The following is a 23,482-nucleotide window of genomic DNA, read 5'->3' on the forward strand; positions in this document are numbered from 1 at the left end:
CCAGCCAGGCTCCTATGCTCGCACTGAGTGCTTTATGATAGCCATTGCCCTCATAGTACTTACCTTTCTCTACCAATCAGAGTTAAAATAAAGTATGAGCTGTAGGAAGCCGCCTAAACCGTACGTTCAGTACCTTAGTACTATTGTAAAATGTGTAAATCTACCGATCCATTGAACGGCGATTGATATACAGCTCACGACTCCGCGGTCACCAATACCGTCTCTGGATGCATCTTCATCACTCCGATCTTTCTCTCTGCCATTAAGCTCATTCATAATTGGACACATTAAAGAGAGTAAGTCTTAATAGGCGGCTTGTTTTAGAACGGGAGTCAGCGCATCAAGACAATCACCGTAAGACTTCGGACTCTAAAAGGCCAAATGTACTCAGATGTTACACTTTGCGACGGTGGCAGGTCAAATAACCCACCAACTCAGCAATTATTATTAACAACCAGTTGACAACATGGACCGCCGAATGCGGTGACAGCCGTTCCAATGGTGACTCGCAACGTTGGTGGAGGATGTTACGAGTACATGCATTATAATAGTGTTGATGAACAGCTGTGTGAACCTACAGGTAAGGTATGCAACGAAAACTCACCAGCCATCATCTCCAAAATTTAGATAAAATTAACCATCAGCTCTCAATCGAGTCAAGGTACCAGGAAATAGGCTCCGGAGACTTAACTTCTTTCATACTGTCAAAGCATTTTGTTTCCCCTCTTCGCTGTTCGTTGGGTCTCTCCCCCATTCTTCAAAGTCAGCCACATTCCAGCCTTTGTAGGCCTCCCACATATTGACCACTGGCCTTCAACGCGGCCGACAGAATTCCCTTGCATCAGCTCGCAATGGCGCCAGTCAAGGCGTTTTTTGATTGAATCAATAATGGTGAAGTACTGCCACGCAGGCACGTGCATGCACGCACACAGCCGCATCGGCTAAGTGAATCAAGGTCAAAAGGCTGCCTAATTCTTCTTCCAGCGCAACTTATCAACCCACGAATTCGGCCTTTCTATTTCTCTCCTTCAATCACTTTACTCCTATATCATTTAAGCCTTTAGAGTCTAACCAAGGCATCATGAACCTCTTGTGCTGTCTCTGCGATAACGCCCGCGCACCGGTTCTTTCGTCGCATCACACATACGGCGTGATCACCGAGAAACCATCGCCGTATCCTCCAATTCACCACACTGTCGAAGAAACCGCTGAGAATATTATCGACATTCTACTTGCTGCAGAAAAGTCTGGACCACTTCTTTCGGCGAAACTTGATGACGCCGTCTTCGCCACAGGATGGTCTGAATGGCTTGCGAAAAACGTCCTGAGGAAATTGGAGGAGGTGCTGACGGATGGCCGCGAGAAGATGGGTCCGGCTATGGCTGAAGCCTACGATCAAGCAAGCAAGGCTGCGGAGATCACATTCACCGATTTATCTGAATATGTTAAAGAACATCCCGTTGAGATTGCAGCCACAGTGCTGCTATCTCTCCTCGCGTTCGGAGTCCTGGTGCGATTAATGCCGGTAGCCTTGGAACTTTTAGGTTTCGGCGAATTGGGACCGACTGCTGGTGAGTTCTATGATCTATTAGATTGAGCATATGTCTAACATTTCCTCGTCTTACTAGGTACTTTTGCCTCTTGGTGGCAATCAACATACAGAGGATACGTTCCAGCAGAATCGCTTTTTTCTTTTTTCCAGAGATTAGGCATGACTTGGACGAAGGTTCAGTAGCAGTCTAATGTGATACGATGAACCATTTCTTTTGTTTCGTGAAATAGTATGGCGGTAGATCAAGAGCTTCTGCTTTTATAGCTCAAACGCAAAAATATTGAACTGCGTGCACACTTTTCATCTTCGGCTTTGGTGTCATATTGATTAGAGTCTCTGTACTCACGTCACTCATTTATACTATCGAACATGATATATTTAGGCTCGCCTTCCTCATCCTTTAGCGATCTAAGAACTGGCAAGTTCTTCTGTGATAATAATCCCATTTCTTTCACTATCAGTACGGAGTACTCTAATATCTCTACATCATTGACCCGCTTTATCTGGCTTTCGTGATTGAAGATAGTACCCTAGGAAATGTTTTTTCTGTTCATATTCTTCTATGGATACCCGATTTTGCTGTCTAAAGATTATGACTAACCATTTAAATTGTATGAGACTAATTCAGCATGTTGTCATTGTATTATTGGTAGTAGAAGAGACTCCAACAAAGCTCCCATTGAGGTTGGGATTGTGGAAGATTTGGTGCTCTAAATTTACATGTAGTGTCGCGTGATATCAATCTTAAGTTATAATATCATGAAGCTTGCGCGCGTAGACCTATTGTAATATGTCTGTGAGGAGGCTTGAGATTTGAGAAGTAGAATGGAGGTGTAGGTTATGATGGTGCAAAATCCGTGGGCCCCTCGCACGAAGGCAGCCGCATATTCCATATTCCCTCCTGGGTTGTCATCCAGAGGCCCGCTGCTTCCGACACCTGAAAAGGAGCGGAAAGGAGCTCTCACTACCACTACAATAGACCAATTATCGCTCATTCTTAGGCAATCGCATCATCTAAGCGCTGACCCAATTGCTGGCCTTGATGGATCTCAAGAGAGAGTGGGTGTACACTAATGCGACCGCGGCTATGGCCCGTCGCGACCGATCGAAAATAGCATCCTACACTGCCTGTTAGCCGAAGCCGCCTATTGAAGATACGACATGCCTGGTTTGGATAATCCATGGCATCCGCGTGGCTGATGCGCAGTAGCGTGTTGCATCTTGCGTGGGTCTTTTCTTCGCGGAGGCTCAGCTCAAACCGCAGGACCAACAACATTTCTCAGAAAGCACGAAAAGCCAGTTTTCTGTAACGGTTGGCGGTCTTGTTGGCTGCGGCCGAAGCTACAGCCTGGGAGGACATGTGAAGGTCCCCGGTTGTTTTGTCTTTCCATCATAGCTCTAAGAAATATGTGGCTTTGAAACACCATCATGAGAGGTGCGTGATGCTTCGAATGGCGCTGAGAATAGAGAACGACGGGGACGGCATCGCAAGCGGACGAGTCAGGGGTGGAAATTGAATATCCACTCCCCGTGGGGAGTTTCAGAGATCATCACAATCTACTGAGCCGGGCATTGACAAAGATATCACGTACATTGTATGACGCTCTCTACAGGACGAGAGAAGATTAGTTAACTTCTGGGAATTAGATTGCCAGACAAGAAGTATGGCACGACCCCTCATAAGTGCGCGATGTTGACTACTCAGTTCAAAACTTCTTGTTACTTCATACATGTAGGTGAGAAACAGCCAACTACGCTGTATTCAGGCCGCTAATCGCCGATGGGTTGCCGCTTTGAATACGGGGTATCCGTTCCCCCGGGATTCAGGGGTGGCATGGATTGCATGTTCTACTTTCAGCTGTCGAAAAATGAGCTGCCTAATTCGATTAGCGACTTTGAAGATATGCATGTTGGTTGCAAAAACAGCCCATCTTCTATCAATTCTGCCCGCCGAGAGACAGGGCTCGTGATCATGTTGCAGAAAAGAAGAACCAACATGCATAACGACAGTTTCGTCAAGCGCCTCATCCACCTTCACAGCCTCACTCACTCAGGCATTAATAGTTGGTGATTTTCATCAAATCGAAGGAATGAAATAGATTTACCTATGTATCAAAAGACAAGCATCAAGAAAATAGCTTCTACAACGTCAAACCAAAAATGTCTTCTAGAAATCTGAGGCAAAATCCTGTCTTCCAGGAGCTTGCGGTCATACAACGATATACCGATGTATGTCCGAACCCTCAAGACTCCGATTTCGAAACCTGTCGAGCAAAGAGAGTTGATGGCGGGAGGTGCAGAAACCCTCCATGCAGACGAGAGGAGCGATGGCACGTTCACAGTCTGCTGCCTGAATTCCGCGAGATGTCGGAATTCCCTGATACTGAGAGTTTCTACGATAAGATGGAAACATTCATCACCTACTCGCATTGTAAGAGGTGGCATCGGCAAAGAGCCCTCGATGCATTCGCCGAGTGGAAGAGAGAGCGGATGGCCAATAAATCCACCTCAAGACAACGTCCAACGCCGATTACACGGCAAAGAGTTTCATCGACCTTGAGTACACCATCGGTACAATCCATCAGCACATCCACTATACAGCCAATAACTGCCGCCGCACTGCAACTTGTACCCTCAGTGCCTACGCGATTCGTACCTTCATCAGCTAGTGCGACATCAGATGATGGCAGCTCTTTTGTCGACAGCATTGCAGAGTCTCGTTCTGTCAGCAGCAACACAACCTTCATGAGCTCTCTCCCCAATACTCCTCAGCGTAATGGGACACTCTCTCGGTTTAACATCGAAGATGTTGCTGAGGAAGAATCCGTTACCGAAGCTATTCCTGAGGTTGACATTGTCATCGAAGACGCTGTTTATGAAGGAGTTGCTGCTGTTGTCCAAGAGGTTGTTGAGCAAGAGACTGTTGAAGAAGTTGTTGTTAAAGAAGAGACTGTTAGAGACAATATCATCGTTTCAGATATCAGGAAAGAGGATGATACCAGGATATCTACTGGCCTAAACACTACCGTTTTGGAGAGAGAAGAGAGTCATGAAAGAGACGACAATGTCCTTAAAGGGCTTGGGATTACTGGTATTCAACGCAGTGGATCGATACGAGACCACTCGCCGGTATTCCAAGTGATCTGTTGCCATCCCACGCCGGAGAAAATGAAAGAGGGCGTTGTATACATCCTCGAACATCAGGAGAACCCTTCACTATTTAAGATTGGCTGGTCGAGTAAGAGCGCTAAGGAGAGATTACACCAGCCGAACAACTGTTATGGAATCAACACGAAAATTATTTATGAGACCAAAAGATTCATCGGTGCTCCCCAGGCTGAGCGGATTGCGCAAGTCATACTCCGGCATGTCAACATTCGTGTTTTAGAATGCTTCAATTGCCAAGGGGGACATAGAGAGTGGTTCATTGCACCAAGGGAAACAGTACGCGAGACGGTGATGCACGTTGAAGAGTTTCTTCAGATGCCTGCATACACACTGCACGGTGGGGAGTACAAATTATCACCAGAAGCATATGATCGTGTTGTCAAACAGATGTGCGACTTCTCAGTGACACGGCTGGGTGAGCTTATGCGTGGGCCCAAAGAAAGCCACGAGGAGACTGAGACCACAGCCGACACGTCAATTGACACGTCAATTGACACGTCAATTGACACCATACTGACACCTTTGGCTCAAATTACCGATGAACCAGAGGAAATATCTCGTCCTAATACTAGCAATGGGCTTTCAGAGATACAGGAAGTCAACAAAAGTTTTGTTTCCACTGTTACTTCCATCGCCTCAAATGAAACCCAGTCTCAGAAATTGTCCGCAGGGGTGAAATTGGCAAGGAAAGTGAAGCGCCTCTTTTCAGTCGGTGATTCAGTCAAGACCTATCTTCTGCGACCTCGGGGGGCAAGGATTCAGCCGGAAGGCGATTCCAAGCGCCCATTCGGTTCTCGCTTTGTAGACCTGAAAGACAAAGCGCGTGACGCAGGCACAAAAGTACGACATGATGCGCGAGAATTTCGAAGGGATTTTAAAGAAGAATTGCGCCGCAATAGTGAGGAGCAGACAGTGTGACTATCGCTTTCAGGATTTAAATTGTATGGAAAGGTAGAAGTGACTCGTGCGTCAAATCTTTGGGAGGAAATTTAAGCATTGATACCCCTTTCAGTTTGCATTTAGACAATGGTATTTCGCAATTCTCTCATATTCGTGCAGTCATTTCATTACATATGATGATTACCCACGGTGTTTTGTCCCTTGAAGGTGGCATGCCACGAGACCAGAATTCCTCGTTGGCCAGCCTCGCCACCTTCAACGGTGCGTTTACCAATTTCGTCTGGCCTCTTGAGCAGCCTCTATTTACATAATCTTTGTGATCGATTAGATCGTATCCGAGTCTTCTCTTATTCTAAGCAAGTAGTCCATCATTGAATCCCGGTGTTGTCCGCTAAAAGACGGAATATCATCGGGGGTTTGCATGTTTTTGTATGCTCCCGCCTCCAGCAACAACTCTACTATGCTCCTGTGCGCCCCCCGGTGAAGATTCTTGAAGAATACTTCTGGAAGTCCCATGTAAGGCTCAGAACGTGCGTCCACCTTTGCATCAAAGAGCAGGTCCATGGCTGTAGAATATAGGTAATGGCCATTGGATGCAAGCATTAAAGCTAAGGCGCCAGCGTCTGTCTGACTCTTTGCGTCTGGTCCGGCCTCAAGTAAAAGTTTCACTACTTCCGCATGGCCTATGAAAGAGGCATACAATAATGCTGATGCGCCAGCATCTGTCTGAGCATTTATATTTGCTCGGGCATCAAGTAGAAGTTTCACTATTGCCGCATTGCCAGTAATGGAGGCGTGTATTAAAGGCGAGAAGCCAGCGTTTGTTCGAGCATCCGAATCTGCTCCCGCACCCAGTAAAGATTCGACTGCTGCCTCTTCACTATATATAGCCGCAAATAAAGCTGGATCGCGATAGCGGTCCTTGGCATTTGGATTTGCCCCCGCCTCAAGCAACTTCTTCACTATTGCCTGATGAGATGTGCGAGTAGCGAGTATTAGAATCGTTTCGTGAAAGTTGTTCCGGGCTTCGAGGTTGGCTCTACCTGTCTTGATCAATTGCATCACAACTTCTTCATGTCTATTCTCTAGAGCAGAGAACAGTAGTGTGTTAATATCATTCTCAACATCAATCGGCCTTTGCTTCTTGACAAATAGATCAATTATTTCGCGATCTGAATTGCAAAAAGCGTAGAATAATGGTGTTTTGCTCAGTCTGTCCTTCAAGTGCACGTTTGCACCCGCTTTCAACAGCAACTTGACAAGAGCGACATCCCCATTCCAAATGGCATATGTCAATGGGGTTCGACCATAACTGTCTTGCAGGTCGATCTTAGCTCTTTTCCTGAGTGGTAATTTGAAGTTCCCTAGCTTTTTACGAGGGCCACTAATGAGCAGCTCAGCAACTGTCCGAAAGCCATTTCTTACAGCCCAGCATAGCGCCGACCGTTCGTATGTATTATCTTGGGCGTTCAAGTCGACGTCCATATCAAGCAAACTCTGAACTGCAAAATGGAGTCCAAAATAGGATGCTATTATAAGAGTAGTGAATCCTCGAGGGCAGTATGTCTGCATGGTGGACCAATGAACATCCAACCACGTCTTGCAGCAAAACGAATCCTCGTCGCAGATTGTCAGGATTGACTTTGTCAACATTGACTGTGCTTCACTATCCATCTCACGGAAGTGTGAAACCCAATGTTTTGCGGAGTAGTCAAGAAAGGCGTCTCTCCACGCATGCGACCTTGATTCCCACAAGATCTGTGATCCCGCGAGTAAATGCCAAATGCAAATTTTTGCGAGAGTAATATGAGATTCTTGTGGCCGTATTGAATACTTCCATTCATAGTCATCAGATTCACTCTGCAAGGTCTGCGTCACACTCCTCTTGACTAAGAATTCCTTCACAGTCTGGTGAAGTAGATAAACCTTTGAGTCAACGATGACGATACAGAGACCACAGATATTCCGTAGATTTTCGCGGAAACGATCATCAGGCACAAGCTCCATATCAGGGTGCGGCTGGCGGGTTTCACTTGACGCTAGCGCAAAATTCATTTCCTTGATAGTTAAGGGTCGTGCAGCTGCTACAATAATATGTAGTATTATCCTAGCTTGCCTAGTATTGGAGCTTCTAGAAAGTATTCTCTCATAGGCCTCGTCGATTGTTTTAGGTATGTTCGAAGTAGCCTCAAGTATCATCTTTTCAGTGACATTGATGCAACTTTCGATCAGATCCAGAGTAAGATATACCCACAAATAGGTCCTATTAGGGACGTGCATAAGTCTTTGCAACAAAAGACTACATTCGTTTTGTGTCAGCTGTAGCCTCTGACCTATGTCTTGAACTCTGGCGCCGATATAGACATTGATCTCTTGAGAAATCTTCTTCATCTCATCTTCGCTTTCTCCGCTCAAGTGAATTACCGGTAAACCCGGAATATTTAGAGGCTGAAGACCGCGATGGATTTCAACATAAGGCCGACTGGTGATGAGGAACTTTATATTAAAGCTCCTTTTAGTACCGTACAGCGCGCATAGTGCTTTGAGAAGCTGGGACCTCCCCCGGTCACTTTGATCTTCACACTCGTCGATTGCATCAAGAAGACAGACAATTTCGCCTGCATTCTCGTCCTGCACTACCTGAAGAAATGTCTGCCAAAGTTCGCTGAATGAAGCGTTGAACGTTTCTCCACCAGTATTGAACCTTTTCAAAATTGCCTCAGATAGCAAGGAGGGTTTTTGTACAAAAATCTGACGAAGTATGCAGCAGAGCGCGCTGGCCACATTCTTTTGATCTGGGAAGTCATCCTTAAAGAAGAAATAGCACACGGTTCTGGACGCCGTAGTCTGAACAACAGAGTCGACCAAGTGTCTCATTAATACCGACTTTCCGCATCCAGGATCAGCCGACACCCAAAGCATGCTTGACGAGCTGCTCTCGTTCCAAGTCCGAAAGTGTTCGTGCGACACAAACCAGTCGCATGTGCCCTGCACTCGCTGCGGATTTCGGTCTTTTCGGTCTTTGTATGGCGATTTATAGAGGCATTTTAGAACGTTGTCCACTTGCCCTGGCGGGGGTTCTGCGTTGGTGCTGGCGTAGTGATTGTAGTTCACATTGCCCTGAATGATATAATTCTCATTGCCAAAAGTATTTGAAGAGATCGTACGATTTTCTTCCATTATATAGATATCAAGGCTATGAGCAATGAATATGCCTGCGAGCTGCAAAGCAGGGCGGGGTATGTATGACAGAAGATCGCGGTATTGCCCGTCAGGTCTAATAACTGACGATAAGCACGCAACGGAGAAACAAACAAAATTATGGTGAAAAGGAAGTTGCGATAAACGCCTTTTGGTCTATCTCCGTAACGCTCTCGAAGAAACAATCCCTGAAGGCTGGTCTTGTGGTTTATATTGTTGGTATGATGTGAGATTAGAGCCTAATCGCGCTTGCGTCTTGGAGTAGACGATCTGGCACGAAGCAAAAATGACTAAGCTCTCATGGTAAGAAACTAGAGCCAATTGTCATAGAGCTCCAGTCGCGATGCATATTAAACTCTCAAATTGCAAGGCTGTGATGGCACATGGAAACCAACCTTCCGCCACGAGTATAGCAGAGTACACGTATGTAGAGGTTTGCACGATTTGCAGTGTAATATTAATGAGCATTATTCTCAAACAATTGTAAAGCACCTAATACAAGCAACTAAAAAAGCCTAGATAACGAAAGGCAAAACATCGCTCCTCTATCGGTCGGCTTCAATTTCCCATTCTCCTCTTCCTTCAGTTTGCCTACCTTTGGTTCCCGCAACAGATCGCGCTCTGGTCAATTTGGATTGCTCTCTCGTTTTCCACAAAACAACCCTTTTCGGCGTCTCTAGCTTCCTCTCTCATCGTTTTCCTGACCTGCTCCCATTGTTCAAGGAACCGCTCCTCCCCTTGCTCTCTGTGTCTCTCTGCTAAGTCCGGTATTGTTGAGCTTCTGCCTCAGCGGTTACTTGCCGGCTTATACCCTTTTGCCAGCATCGCATTCATGGTAACCTTCATCTTGTTTATCTCGGCTTTGAGACTTGCTAGCTGGTTTTCCTGCATAGTGATCACGTCTTTAAATTTTTTGGAAGCCGCTTCGTGTTTAATTCGGCGAGCCGAAGGGCACGATGGGCTCTCCGTTTGCTTCTCATATTCTATAACAATATGACGACCCACCTCATTCTGAATGTTGATGCGCAAGTGTTCCTTGAGTGACTTCTTCCTCTTGCGGAACGCGTGTAGCGCAATGTCTAGATCCATATATAGATCACGATCGTAAGCCGAGCGCTGTGCAGGATCAATCAGGGTAGAGTGGGCAGCCTGGATCTTAAAACCACACAAAAAGTCAGTATATATCTTTTCACATTGCAGCTGATAAGGGCTTACAGTTTGGAAAAAAGCCGTGGCGTTGGGATTGTTTGGATCTTTGTCTGGATGATGCGCTAAGGCGAGGCGTTTATAGCTCGTCCGGATCTCGTCAGTCTCTGCCCATACTGGCACCTTGAGGACATCGTAATAATCGGGTCTGGCTTCGCGGGCATTCATTGTGATGTAATGAAGTGGTTGAATAGATTATGGAGTCTGGATAGATAATAGATGCTGGTATTGATCGTCGATTGAAAGGCAAAGTGGATTGAGGGCCAAAAGTCGTGAGGTTGGTGTTGTTATGCTATACTCTGATGGATTGGATGGTATTTATATGCAAAACCTCTTCATTATCAAAAGGCTGTTTGGTAGCTTAGAATCATGTTCACATAAAACAATGGTTCTAAAAAAGTCAATCGTTCAGAATCCGGCACCGCAACGGCATTTGATAGTATAATGCACTTTAGCTAACAGCTGTTAGATTGGTTGGAAAAGAGAATTCTCTAAGAGCAAAATTGTTCAATAAACTGAGAAAATTGGTCCACCAGAAGGCTACATCAGCCCTTAGATCAAATTATCGTTCAACCATGGACTTTTCTAACGGATCTGTAGTTGATCAAAGTATTAGAAGAATGCAGCTCATGCGTGATGTGTTGTTGAACCTGACAGATAAACTTAGATGCATAGTCCCGGCAGGTAAGATACATCTCAAAACCAGGCAAAATCTCAGCGGACCGAAGTCCCTACTACAGAGATTTAACGCAGTTTGACAGCTGGCTGTACTTCAAGAATGTTCAACTATAGCCTACCTGAGAAGTAATGTTCAATGAGTGTGTCATGAACCCAAGCAATGTTTTCGACACCGCCGACAACTGTGTAAGTTTGGAATATCGGGTTCACTGAACTCCAAGAAGCAGTGGCTAATCTTGGAAATATATAATGCCTTCCTTTCAAAATCAGGTACAAAACTGTTCGGCTGCTGGATGAATTCTGAAGTATTGAATTCTATAACTGGACGCCTTTGTTCACTTTTTGCGAATTTTTCCAATACCCAGTGCTCTTTTTTTTTAAAAAAAAAACAACCCCCATTGCTACTTAATTATTTGTGAGCTTTGTTTCTCGCCGATTTTCTGAACCATTCATTGTTCAAATATAGCCGTACTGAACCCATTACCTACCCGACACAATCTTGTTTATTATCATCCATCGCACTTAACTCAGACGTATGATGCCGAAGTAATGATGTACAGTCGCGTTTTACAATCTGACTCATATGAAGGCTGGGTAATTGGACAATAGGGACCGCTTCAGCGCCTCGACCTTAACGAACACACTTGCTCGATGGAGATCTATATGAACGCTATAATTACAAACGTTCTTTGTAGTGCGATGGTCCCGCTGCGTGGTAAAAAAAAAATCCATCTAAAAATGTATATGCAATCATTAAGATTGCCTTTGATTGGGCAATCCTATTTTAAGTGGTATGGAAGGGGGTTACAGGATGGCATATAATTAATAAGCGAGAACAAAAACAGTTAGTATTCGGCCGGATCTACAGTTTCTTTGATCTTGACTCGGTGATTATTGCGTTATCCGATTACCAATAGCGCTTCTAAAAAGTTAGACTTGCTCATGCATCACCAGAGATGACGGTGGAGAGGCATCCTCTTGATGATGTGGGCTTCTTACAAATAGGTAATTTGTAACACTATAATAGCGCCAAGATGGGCACTTTCCTAAAACGATTGGAACAGGAGATGACAACCAGATATTAGGTTTCTGGAAACTGAGAATGATTTGTATCATGGCAAAATGGGTTTGGTAGAGTCTTTGGATGACCTTGTTGGGGCTTGCGACAACTCAATACGTAGCAATGTACTTGAGGCTCCATAGATAGCGAAACAAGACCAAGGGAGTATATATAGATCATGATATCGACATCAAAAGAGTCAGCTCCAATCGAAGTATGCAGCACCTCGGTACTTAATCGACATGGCCACCTTTCAAATTACCCAGAAGATTTTTTTTTTCCTATCCTTCACCTACTTCTGGCGTGGCTTAGTTGAAGCCCGGATCTTGAAGCAATCATGCATTAATGAGGTGTGCAGTGCCAAACGTGTCACCATCTCCAACCCTCCCATCAATCTCTGGGATGCCAATGTTATCACTGCGTTCAACGAGTTCATGGTCAGCCTACAAGATCAGAACGAAACTAAAGTTGCCGTTTTCGATAGCGACAACTCCGACTTCTGGGCCTCTAGCCTTGACATTAATTTACTCACTCAGCGTGGGATTCCTGGGCGCAATGGTACCGCTCTTATAGACACATACTTTGCAAATTTGGATCTCCTCTTGAGTACTCCAGTCATCTTTATTGGAGAGATCAATGGTCGAGCCTGGGGTGCTGGGGACGAGCACTTGTTGAGAATGGATATGAGATTTGCCGGGCCAGAGGCACAATTCGGCGCGCCTGAGGCAGCTATCGGAGTAATTCATGTCGGTGGACTTCAACAGTTGGTTAAACTCATTGGTCCTGGACGCGCTGCAGAATACATGCTTGCCGCTGCACAGGTCAGCGCTTCCGAAGCAGCTCGCGTTAGTTGGGTCAACTCTGTCCATCCTACAGCAAACGCTCTTCGAAAACATGTCAACGACATTGCGGCAAGGATTGCACTCTTCCCCATTGAGACTCTTCGGGCGACCAAAGCCAGTATTGCGGAACAGGCTCCTCCTAGGGCAGCCTTTGAAAACGATCTTGCTCGATTTAATCAGCTGGCAGCACTACCGCAGATTGCAGCAAACGTGGGCACTGTTCTGCAAGTATCCAAGAACGAATCCAAGGCTTTCGAGGAAAATCTCAACAATAATATCGTGAAAAAGCTTTATCAAGCACCTAACTAAGGTACAAGGGCGTAATTGGTAGCAAACTTAATTATTTAATAAATAATTAGATGTTCTAAATATGAGTGGATGCTCTCGGGTTTTGGTTTACCGAAGATTACCTCGTGAAAGAAGTCTTCTCTTTCCCCACGTGATATACCATGTATCCAACACTCTCCTACCATAGTCATGTTATGTGTGTTGACTGTTGGGGTCTCTGTTTGCCCGCTCACAATGGCATGAGTTTCAGCCTCGGCATCCGTCCAAGGTCTCATGACAAAGGGAGCATCACAGCCATTGACTTTGAACGTCAAATCCCCCGTAATAGCGGCTTCAGGAGCCAAGCCGATATGCCCTGTATCCGTGATAAAGAATCTCCTTCCGTCACAAGCATGAAATATCTTTTGCGCTTGTATACAATAGCTTGGAGGTAATTTTTTAGGGTAATCCTCGAAGCGCTTATGGTTTCCTTTTGGTTCAGTAGCATTATTGCTTTCATCAAAGGTAGTCAGAGTTTCAATAGCTTTGCGGACGACGTCTGCATACACAATGTAACCTGCTGCCAAGGTCTCCGCAAACGGGGAGAGCTCACAGCGCTGCCGCCAAAAACCCGGTTGGCGCCCAGTGAGATCTGGAGGCATAGTCGGCATTTGATGCCACCATTTCGGGCCGGAGCCAAGCCTCGTCCATTGTTTCAGGGGAAGGATGTCCCGACGGATATCACAGACATCTCCAATGAAGGTGATAGTGCCGATTTTCGAGGCGCTGACTCGTAGCTGCTCCTTTGGCTCTTTGTCGACTAGGAAAAGACGAGAAACGCTCCATATGGACGAATTTTCAACAGCTGACGCATCGTAAGGCTGGAATGGTGCTAATGGCTGCTGGAACTGGTACGGTGACTTTGTGATAGCTTCCCAATCTATAACCCAAGATGAGAGCTTCTCCACATGACGTAGAGCTAGGCCGATTTGTAGCGCTTGAAGTCCAAAGTGCTCAAGTAGGATGATTGTGAGATTTGTATAGACCTGTTGAACAGACATCGTATAGTCTGCTTGGATGAATAATGCTTGACGCAGTCTGTCAGCGTCTAACCCATCCACGCTCTGGTTTTCACCTTGGTTCTGATTCTCTTCAAGCTCTCTGATCATCTTCTCATGTTCCCATTTTAGCAAAGGGAGCATCGCGTACACCTTATCCCTCGCATCCGTTGCCTGACAGTCTTTTGTGTTCTTGAGAAGTCCATACAGACGATGATTGTAGTGAATGAAGTCGGTTCTGCTGCGGGATCTTTGGACGGTGTATTCAATAGGATACGGAAGAGCTCCCTTTATCCAGCGATTGTTCCGGTTCCAGTGGCAGAAAGCACGAATGCTATCCCAGCTGACTTCGTACTGGCCGCAGACAAAAATGGCATCTTTAGCGAAAGCGATCTCCTGTAACACCCATACCCGATAGAACCAAGGCCGCTTGAAGAGTGCGCGAATAGATTCGATGTTTGAGGGACTCTGCGGCATCGTGTTCCAAGACGGATAAACGTCGTAGTCTGAGGGCTGATCGATTTCGCATATCGAGTGCATGGCTTCGTCACTGCCATGGGCGCTTTGTCCAAGATATACCACGACACGGCGGGCTCCTTGATATATCTGGGCCATGAGGCTAATTTGATGGTTGCGCTCAGGCATTGAGTGTTGGTTGATACATATTGAGTCGATCCACAAGACTCGAGGCTCGTGAGTTTTCCGTAGGGCCACCAAAGCGTTGTGGCAGTTTGTTGTAACGAACATCGTAGCACAAGTTTTGTTGGCACTGTGTGAAAGTACTTTGATCTCATTTGTCTGATCTGCATCGCCCCAGGTATAAGAGACGGCTTCGTATGATACACTGCCGAAGGAGCAAGCTAGTATTCGGATGGTAATGGGGGCGTTATCCTGACCGGCTTGCAGTTCCAGCAAGCGGAACGCATTTTCAGCCTCCAAAGCAGGACCAGGGTAGGTATTAGAGATTGTCTGGTTCATTTTGAAGTTGAGGACACATGGACACTATGTTGAAAAAGAAGAATCAGCGGTTGCAACTGTCAAAATTTCAACAAAGGTGAAAATGCGACTATATACATATTTACAATACAATATTGATGGCAGTGCATCTGAGCGTCACGGATGCCAAGAGGCGCAGCGCCGGAGCATGTCTGGGCTGTTCACCGTTCACTTCACATACATGTAGGTATCCATCCCTAAAAAGACTGGACCTCCCGCAGTAGCTGCAGTCGCGCAAGAGGCGCAGCACAGCTGCAGCATCGCTGCCTTAGCATATAGCATAGCGCAAATTTACGTGCACGAATGAAATTATAACACATAGGTGTAGGATAATTAGCCTATCGATTATACTATGGATGAGGTGGTTCTTGCTTTACAAGCGCCATTGCTTCGCCCTTTTTGCATGCCTTCAATGTTGTTCAGTGATTTCACGTCTACGCCCACACCTCATCTGAAACGTCGCCGCATAGAAGCATCATTTACAGCGCTCAATAATACTCTCATTGCGCCCACCTCTCTTGATCAGACGGTGGGGTTTCTAGAAGACGCGGTAGCTTCTAACACCCTGCAGGCAGATGCAGCTTGTTCGGAGGATAATATGGAGAGTCCACCTTCGGCTAAAAGTCCTACACAAGACATTATGTAGCCATCATATACTACATTAGGCTCCTCAATCAACAAATTAAGGCGTTTCTCAGCACCTATAAATACGATAGAGACAGAAGTTCTTCAGCACTATCAGCTAGTCGTTTCAAAAGTCTTTAGTGTCAAAAGCCCCAAGTGGAACATCTATACTTACATATTCCGTGTTGCACAAACCCGTCCGTACTCCCCTGTTCGGAGCAGCCTACTGGCCTGGAGCGGCTATCTTATATCGCGACGTGGTGGGACACACGTAATTAATGCAGCCTGTCAGTATCATAAGGCACAGGGCGAGGCGCAAAGTATTATTGGGAGCATGCATCTGTCAAACCATATGGATGTTAGTGCTACGAACTCACCGCATGCTGTATTGACACCGACAACTGCTCTTCTAGTCACAATCTTCTTTCTCAGTCAGTGTGATGTTTTTACCTGCAACTGGGAGTCTTATACAAGTCGCTTGAAATCTTTCAATATAATGTGTATTTAACAATGTGGCAGATTTAGTCGAAACATACGTAGAGCTGATGACTAACTTCTACTGTGGTTATCATATTTGGAGATCAGAGCATTCGTTCGACCTCTTTCCAACCAACACCAGAGTGGCCCTTACTTACGAAATCCGCTCGACATTGTCTTGAAATGAGAGAACATCCAATACCTCTATCGAAAAAGTCGGATGTATTTACAGGATGCGTTTTGGAATGAGTACCCCAGTCCGAACTGAGGCATGACATGTTGCAAGGTCCGGCCAAGGAGAAGCTAGAAGAAACAATGTCCATATTAGGGCGCATTATTATGTTGGGAAACGAGAAGGATGCAACCAAAAATAGTAGGTATTTCGGCCAGAAAAATTGGGAGGTGGCAGAAATATGTGTAAAGGTCAATGATATCCGGAAGGTGGGTGTTGTGGCTGGCGACATCATGTCAAGCACTACTCCTAACACATGTTTAGAAATACGACCTTGCCTTGCAAGGTTTTCACGTTGATCGGGAAATCGAAATAAACAAGCTTTCTTACCACTGGTTAAACCTCAAGCCAACCCACAACAGTGCCTTAATTTTGCTCAACCGTATAGTATCACCAGAGATTAGGACTGGTGAGGAGTTACAGAAAGCAGCCAGCGAGATTCTCCAAATTACTTTACAACTTGAACACGCCAACATGATGCATAATCCATATGTCATCACATCTCAATTCTTCATGTTTGTTGCCGGAATAGAAATGTTGGATCCTATATACCAGCAATGGACGCTTACAATTCTTAAAGAGCTTCAAAATTGGGGAGAGAACATGCATCACGTTATTAAACTACTGGAATCGATATTTCTTCTACAGGAACAACGCGAAGTTCGGATTAATGTTGGAAGGTTAATTGAGGAGCTTGGATTAGAATTTACAATCTAGAATACCCGGCTCAGCTTGTATTAGGCTGACGTATCGGCTTAAGCAGAACACCACCGGAGACATTATCCAAGATGGCTATCACGAACTTGGTGCATATTTGGAAGAACGATACACGGAGCAATGGCCAACCGTGTCTATGGCCGGAGGTCTCATCTCCAGTCGGAAATAATACAGGCAACGACAAGGAAAATTTAGCGGCCTAGATAGGTAATGTCGTGATAGACATCATCGGCGGCGTAGGCATATCCACTGAAGCCGGAAATGATGGAGGAACCATTGATGTGCCGGATGAGATGGTCACCATCAAAGTTGGTAGCCACAAAGAATGGTATTTGAACAAGGCTTCGCACTCTAGAGGATGAGGAAAACAAGGCAGTAACGGCACTGCTTCGTTAAACGAGTATACAATATGTCCCGCAATATACTTGCATGTTTTATTGACAATATAGAGCAATTGAGCGATGAAAATGTTGTTTGGATTCTCAGATGCTGCATTTATCCACGTATATAAGTGAACCCTACTCCGTATTCGTTGACCGGTCAAACGTTCAAACTATCCCACTCTTCCATAAGTTCCATTGCTGGAAGATCTTCTTCGGGGAATCCAATGTCAAGCAGGACACTCTCCTCAACATGACCGCCCTCGATGAGATACTTTGCTATTTGTCGCCACACAGAATACCAATAGAAGGAAACCGATGGTGACTGTGGTGGACTTAAGGATAGGACGGCTGGGTCTGCTCCCGCTTCCTCAATCAAGTACTTGACCATCTGAATTCCCCCACTCCCGAACATCGCAGCAGCCAAAACACTACCATAATCGCCGCCGAGATGCGCATTCACGTCGGCTCCATTCTCCACGAAAAGTTTTGCACACCTCAGCGAACCTCGGTATGCGGCGATTCCTAGAAGACTGCCGCACTCGTTTTTTTCAGTCGCCAAGTTCACATTTGCCCCACCTTTTATCAGCAGCTCTGCTGAATTGGGACTATGAAGACAGGCAGCTGCTTCCAAGGCGCAACTGAAGTCGCAATCTGGGCAGGTGATGTTGGGGTCCGCTCCTGCCTTAAGAAGAGGTTCAACCAAATCCCCAGCCACCCTAGCAGCTAGGCAGAGCGGACTCTGCCCCTTCCTGATTTGATTTGGATTGACGCCTTTTTCCAAGAGCAGCATTGTCGTTTTAACTTGTGACATACCGATGGCTTCCATGAACGCGCTTCCATGATAACTATCCAACTCTCTGTGTATATCGCTTCCCCGGCTGATAAGCTCGGAACAAAGATCATCATGGCCGCAGCTCGCAGAGATTGCGAGTAAATCCAGTCCAATAGCATTGACTTGCGAAACATCGATATCTTTATCCCACCAGCCTGTGAGCAACTTGTGAAGACCGAAAGCACATATACCAAAAATGGACTTCTCTAACGGATTTATATCATCATAGTAATGGAGACCACCAGAACCACCGCTGATGGTCATGTGTCTGCACCATGCTTGATATTGTTGACTGGAGGACTGCTGAGGACCTTTGCTTCCCAAAAAGCGTTTAAGAAACTCTGATATTCTTGCCACTTCTTGGCACTGGTCTGCAGCAGTTTTCACATGCTGTAACCAATAGTTTCCGGTATATTGTTGCAGAGGATACCGTGGATCCAGATAATCGTCCAGATCTGGCGCCGTCTTGAGGAATTCTCTGGCCTCGCGACTCGTTTCAGGAGGTATCCAGTTCGAGTAGCAATCTATCAAACATGAAACCAGCAGAATCGCCACATCTTCAGGAGCTGTATCTATCCAGCTCTTATGTTCATTCTCAAAGTACTCTGCAACTGATGCATGCGGGAATTTCCACACTTTGAGTTGAGAGTCTAGGACAACCAAATGTGAGCATATACTCTCCAAGGTAGACTCGTCGATGGGATCTAATACAGTAACAGACTCAAGATTGCTCTCCAACCGGATGGCCATTAGAAGCTCTTCGCTTGTCAATGGCCTTCTAGCGCATAACACCCATTTGACAGCCCGTTGTAAGATAACCTTTTCTTCATTTCTCGAATAGATTTCTTCGTATGCTTCTGTGAGACTTTTAGGAAGCTTCCCAAGCCGTTCACGGATGCGTTGGTTGGTTCTCATCTCTTTGAGCTCTTGCCATTGAAGATATGCCCACCGGAACCTATCCATTGATTAGTACGATGAAAGGACGTTTTGAGCTTAGTTGAAGCAAGGGAATGGTACACAAGCAACTTACATTCCATCACTCTTCTCTCCGATCGTCTTCTTGACCTGCTCCTTAACTTCTGCCGAGACAGATCTCCATCTACCGCTAACCTTTGCAATCTCATCTTCAACATATTTCTCAATGTCTTCTTTGTTGTCCGCAGTACTTATCTCAACCAGCTTCCTCAGACCAAGGTATTCTTCAATGTCAGCCTCTTTACGACTGGCAATAAACACTTTGACGGTGCCTCCCCCCTTGTCGACAAGATTATGTAAAACACGAGCAAGTGTCTCTCTAGTATCCATCTCACATTCATCCAGAGCGTCCAAGACCAAAATAGTCCGCGAATAGAAGTTTATGAGTTCAATCAAGGCTGTCTCACATTCGATAGTACTAAGCCCTCTTTTTTCTTTCCTCGCTTTGAGGTATATGGTATAGATGTTTTTCTCAATCATAGTTGGGTGGTTTGGAACTCTGGCCAGCTGAGAAACATAGCTCCTCAGGATATACTTTGTCTGTCGACGTTCTGGATCTGAACGACTGCAATAGAAGTAGGCAAAGCCTTCATCATCTTCAGCCTCCTGTTGACGGGTAGCAGGAAGGTAGTCGATTACTTTGGAAGTTAGGAATGACTTTCCCGCACCAACTGAAGTAAACAAGCAAGAAAGGTCAGTTCTTCACTCTCAGTCTCCACCGTCCATAGGTAGATCAAGGTCAATGAAGCAGAGCTACATACCGTTTCCTTGAAGCCATAACATCGAGGAATAACTTGATCTTTCCCATTCAATAAATCTGGAATGATTTAATAGCCATTCGCATGTCCGAAGGGTCCTTGCTTCGCGCTTTTCTTGTTGATGTTCGCCGATCGGTATAGTGCTGATATATTCTAGCGCCTGTTCCACTGTACCATCCTCAACCTTCTGTAGTAGCTTCTTAACGGTATTTTCCACGTTTTTTAATGGTTCATCGAGATTCTTGAGTAGCGTCTGATGCTCTTGCGATACAACTGCACCACAACCTTCAGCAGCCATTGACACTTTGCGTTCTTGTTCTGTTAGTGCCGATATCAACTTCGCGCCTTCTCCACCAGAGACGAGGGCACGCAGAAACTGCTTCCCTTGACCTTCATTTAGGCGCACAAAGGCGTGGGCGAGGAGCTCCATCAATCCCTTGTATAGATCAACGAGCGCATCTTTTAGATTTTCTGTTGCGCCGTTACAAGAGCCGCCACTAAGGTATACGTCTTCATATACCCTACCATGTCGCATAAGCCGCAGGACTTTTTCAGCGCATCCGAAAATGGCGGCAAGGTCCTCGCATTGGGAAACATTTGCCTAATTGAGGATTTAATAACTGGAAATAAAAGATTATTATATGTATAACTTTACCTTTAAGAGTACTTTGAGAGCTGACCATGCGACTGAGGCTCCCGCAGGGGCGAAGCTGATGGAGATGTCCCCGATTGCTGTTATCCACGACACCACACTGTTGGCGTAATCTCTCCACATAATCTCGGAACCACCAATCCTGATCTTCAGAGTCCCATCCTTGTACTCTTCTTCTCTATTTCGGACGAGAGTGATGAGGTCTTGGGTTCTCTCCTCACCATTAACGTTTTTGGAGGCATCACCGATCCATTTTTTAGCCTTATCATCCAGTTCTTGGTAGGCTTGAGACCATAAGTCAGAGACATTATTTGGTTTGACACTCTCCGACATTACGGCGGGTTGAGACTCCTCAGACTTGTCGTTTATGGCAATCTTTGCTTCTGGGGAAGTCGTTGGGGGAATGATTAATGAGATTGCGCTTCTGGCTGGTGAAGACTCAGCCTCGGACACCGGGCCCGAGGAGCTCTTCGTTACATCACGCTTCTTACTCTTCCGTTTAAAGCGAGAGAAGAGACGACCCGCCATACTCAAGTGGGCGAACTTTTCACGTGAGTAGCTCCTCTCGAATGTATCTGAGATGAGATGGTTGATCGAAAATATACAAAATCGCAGTGCTACTGCTAGGTAGCAAGTGGTTAGAGTAATTGATAGAAGACAGGCCAAGATTGAGGCCCAAGTGAGGCACAAATGCGGAGTTGACCAGTAAGGATGTGTGACCCCTCAGCGTGCTGAGCATGTACGCGACAAGGCTGAGATCAGAATCTAGCCTATCAGAATTCAGGAGCGAGTCCCATTACAATCTGTGTACAATCTTTCGGAATCATTGAAGAAGCAGGTCACATACAAATACTAGATAAGCCGGAGAACTAGGCACCTTTGAGACCCCTAGAACTCTCTCTACTCCAAGGATCCGCATTGACAACTGATCATGCGACAAGAGTAGCAGATCTGCACATTAATTTGGCCAATGAATGATGAACACTTCAAGGCCGCCCGGATGGCAGTGGCGATCGAAGTGAGCCACACTAACATAATCGGCGCCGTATCAACGCACCATGTAGATGCAGAGCTCGCCAACCAAGTCGTCAGAGTTGGTGCAGACTTGAGAAAGGATGGATGAAAGGCGGTACCGACCTCTTGAGGGTGGTAAAAGTAACGAGCTAGTGCTCCTGAGTGTCGATAAGAAGTTTGACAAAGAAACGTCTGGGAGCTAATTCCTATAGAGTAGTAATAGCTCAAACTCCTAATACTCTTTAATTTTCGAGTCACATATCTAGCAGCAGAAGTTTATTCAGAGAGTCAATTCATCACAGTTGAATATTAGCTTCTTGTTCAGGATTGGTGAGAGACTGGACCCGTAATACTATTGTTCTTAACCAGCTATAAAGAGTATGGGGGAAAGAGAGTATCCATCTAGCTTTAGCTCTACTCTCTTGAACACGAGATTGAGACTAGTTTCGAGTCACGCGGATATACTAACTGTGACGATTGTGTTTCAACTTTGGTCGAGTTACCGTAAAACATGACAACTATCTTTCATGATCGATCATCTGCCTTGAAATGCTCCGGCCAAGATGTGCGGAAGTGGTAGGTGAGGCCTAGATCCTTAATCTTTTGTAGTTCGTTGTCCTCTAGTGTGATCTTCAAAGCTTGGGCATACTCGTCCAGCCTATCAGGATCTCTGGTAGTGGTTACAGCAACAACCCCGTTCTGTATGATCCATTTGATAAGAACAGCTGCCTCAGTAGTGCCATACTTTTCGGCAATGCGGGACAAGGGTTCACGCAGTGGTCCATCAGGAGCCCTAAATGCTGGAGTCAGGCCTTTGAACGCGCCCACTTTCAAGCCATTTTCACGCAGCCACGGCAAGTAATCGTTTCCGCGCTGCAGATAGGGATGAAACTCAATCTGGTTCAAAACAGGCGGAATGGTCGCACCGTCCAGCGTAGCCTCGACATGATGGCGTAAGTAGTTGCTTACACCTATCGATGTGGCGAGGCCAGCTGTTTTGAGCTTCTCCATTGACTTCCATTTACGCTGGAACTTGGCCTGTGCATGCTTGAAGGCATCCGAGTTGGTGTCCATGTCGGCATCCGAGTCGGCAAAATATGGAGTATGAATCAGATAGCTGCTATGGCGTTAGTACAAGATCGCTTTGACTATTAGGTAGAATAACACACAGGTCGAAATAGTCGAGCTGCATTTTCCTGAGACTCTCTCTAATTGCCGCATCGATATCATCAATGCCTTGGAAGACCTTATTGGTGATGAAGAATTTTTCGCGTGGGACCTCCGATTCTTTAATGGCGCGGCCGACTTCCTCTTCGGTCCCGTACATTTCAGCGCAATCGAGATGGTAGAACCCTTTATCAATGGCAGTTTTGATCAGGTCCACGAGACGCTGGTTAAAGTTCGTGTCTCCAGGCTTCTTAAACCAGGCTGTTCCGGTGCCCAAGGCAAGCTGCGGGTGTTTATTAGTGGTGATGATATACTGGTGTTCTGTCTATGTGGAGCTTACCATCGGTATCTTGTTGCCATCGTCGAGGTCTAGAAGTGGATTTCTCATCTTTGGTGCTGAGCAAAGCGATTGAAAGGGCCCGGAAGTATGGAGAAAATGCAGGTCGCCTTTCTGTTGCTGGAGGAAATGGTGTCGGCGTGGAAGATCAGCGCCAATTATCCAGGTCCGAGCGCGGAGTCCAAGAATTGGAGGCATCCAGGAGTGACGTGTTTTTGTTTTCTATCAGGATTGCCAGCTAAGATGAACTGGCAGAAAGAGAGAATAACCAGTCGGAGCGGCTTGGAGTGACTTTGTAGATTTTGCATCAGCTCTTATAGCCGTCGATGAAGTTAATAACCCGAACAAGAGAGAAATAAATGGACAAGTTAATTTGAGCTTCAAAT

General features: G+C 45.8%; 9 protein-coding genes across 9 annotated transcripts; 4 read left to right on the top strand and 5 right to left on the bottom strand.

The window, feature by feature from the left end:
* The first annotated feature begins 835 nt into the window (after positions 1-835).
* V8C40DRAFT_34830 (uncharacterized protein) lies at positions 836-1,925 on the top strand. The gene is made up of 2 exons (XM_083222871.1): positions 836-1,571; positions 1,629-1,925. The coding sequence occupies exons 1-2, from the start codon at positions 1,082-1,084 to the stop codon at positions 1,733-1,735; spliced, it is 597 nt and encodes a 198-aa protein (XP_083072036.1). The 5' UTR covers positions 836-1,081; the 3' UTR covers positions 1,736-1,925.
* A 2,030-nt stretch (positions 1,926-3,955) lies between these two features.
* Positions 3,956-5,638, top strand: V8C40DRAFT_275411 (GIY-YIG nuclease family protein; the record flags this gene model as incomplete). The annotated part of the gene is made up of 1 exon (XM_083220707.1): positions 3,956-5,638. One exon carries the CDS (start codon positions 3,956-3,958, stop codon positions 5,636-5,638), a length of 1,683 nt encoding a protein of 560 aa, XP_083072037.1.
* Positions 5,639-5,747: 109 nt separating this feature from the next.
* On the bottom strand, positions 5,748-9,040 carry V8C40DRAFT_247894 (ankyrin). The gene has a single exon (XM_083216425.1). The coding sequence runs from the start codon at positions 8,798-8,800 to the stop codon at positions 5,945-5,947; it is 2,856 nt and encodes a 951-aa protein (XP_083072038.1). The 5' UTR covers positions 8,801-9,040; the 3' UTR covers positions 5,748-5,944.
* Positions 9,041-9,607: 567 nt separating this feature from the next.
* Positions 9,608-10,195, bottom strand: V8C40DRAFT_266882 (J domain-containing protein; the record flags this gene model as incomplete). Its single annotated transcript, XM_083219797.1, has 2 exons — positions 9,608-9,976; positions 10,037-10,195. 2 exons carry the CDS (start codon positions 10,193-10,195, stop codon positions 9,608-9,610), a joined length of 528 nt encoding a protein of 175 aa, XP_083072039.1.
* A 1,745-nt stretch (positions 10,196-11,940) lies between these two features.
* V8C40DRAFT_34863 (enoyl-CoA hydratase/isomerase family protein) lies at positions 11,941-12,933 on the top strand. The gene has a single exon (XM_083222872.1). The coding sequence runs from the start codon at positions 12,008-12,010 to the stop codon at positions 12,914-12,916; it is 909 nt and encodes a 302-aa protein (XP_083072040.1). The 5' UTR covers positions 11,941-12,007; the 3' UTR covers positions 12,917-12,933.
* On the bottom strand, positions 12,837-14,961 carry V8C40DRAFT_247899 (HET domain-containing protein). Its single transcript, XM_083216426.1, has one exon. It carries the CDS (start codon positions 14,908-14,910, stop codon positions 12,952-12,954), a length of 1,959 nt encoding a protein of 652 aa, XP_083072041.1. The 5' UTR covers positions 14,911-14,961; the 3' UTR covers positions 12,837-12,951.
* A 1,383-nt stretch (positions 14,962-16,344) lies between these two features.
* On the top strand, positions 16,345-17,340 carry V8C40DRAFT_266885 (uncharacterized protein; the record flags this gene model as incomplete). Its single annotated transcript, XM_083219798.1, has 4 exons — positions 16,345-16,470; positions 16,526-16,933; positions 17,025-17,136; positions 17,201-17,340. The coding sequence occupies 4 exons, from the start codon at positions 16,345-16,347 to the stop codon at positions 17,338-17,340; spliced, it is 786 nt and encodes a 261-aa protein (XP_083072042.1).
* A 178-nt stretch (positions 17,341-17,518) lies between these two features.
* On the bottom strand, positions 17,519-21,106 carry V8C40DRAFT_266886 (ankyrin repeat domain-containing protein; the record flags this gene model as incomplete). Its single annotated transcript, XM_083219799.1, has 4 exons — positions 17,519-19,148; positions 19,224-19,839; positions 19,930-20,527; positions 20,582-21,106. The coding sequence occupies 4 exons, from the start codon at positions 21,104-21,106 to the stop codon at positions 17,519-17,521; spliced, it is 3,369 nt and encodes a 1,122-aa protein (XP_083072043.1).
* Positions 21,107-22,117: 1,011 nt separating this feature from the next.
* On the bottom strand, positions 22,118-23,147 carry V8C40DRAFT_266887 (aldo/keto reductase; the record flags this gene model as incomplete). Its single annotated transcript, XM_083219800.1, has 3 exons — positions 22,118-22,709; positions 22,762-23,042; positions 23,100-23,147. The coding sequence occupies 3 exons, from the start codon at positions 23,145-23,147 to the stop codon at positions 22,118-22,120; spliced, it is 921 nt and encodes a 306-aa protein (XP_083072044.1).
* Between the last annotated feature and the right edge of the window lie 335 nt (positions 23,148-23,482).

The sequence above is a fragment of the Trichoderma camerunense genome (assembly GCF_050948025.1).
Source record: "Trichoderma camerunense strain CBS 138272 chromosome Unknown V8C40scaffold_11, whole genome shotgun sequence".
Taxonomy (NCBI): Eukaryota; Fungi; Ascomycota; class Sordariomycetes; order Hypocreales; family Hypocreaceae; genus Trichoderma; species Trichoderma camerunense.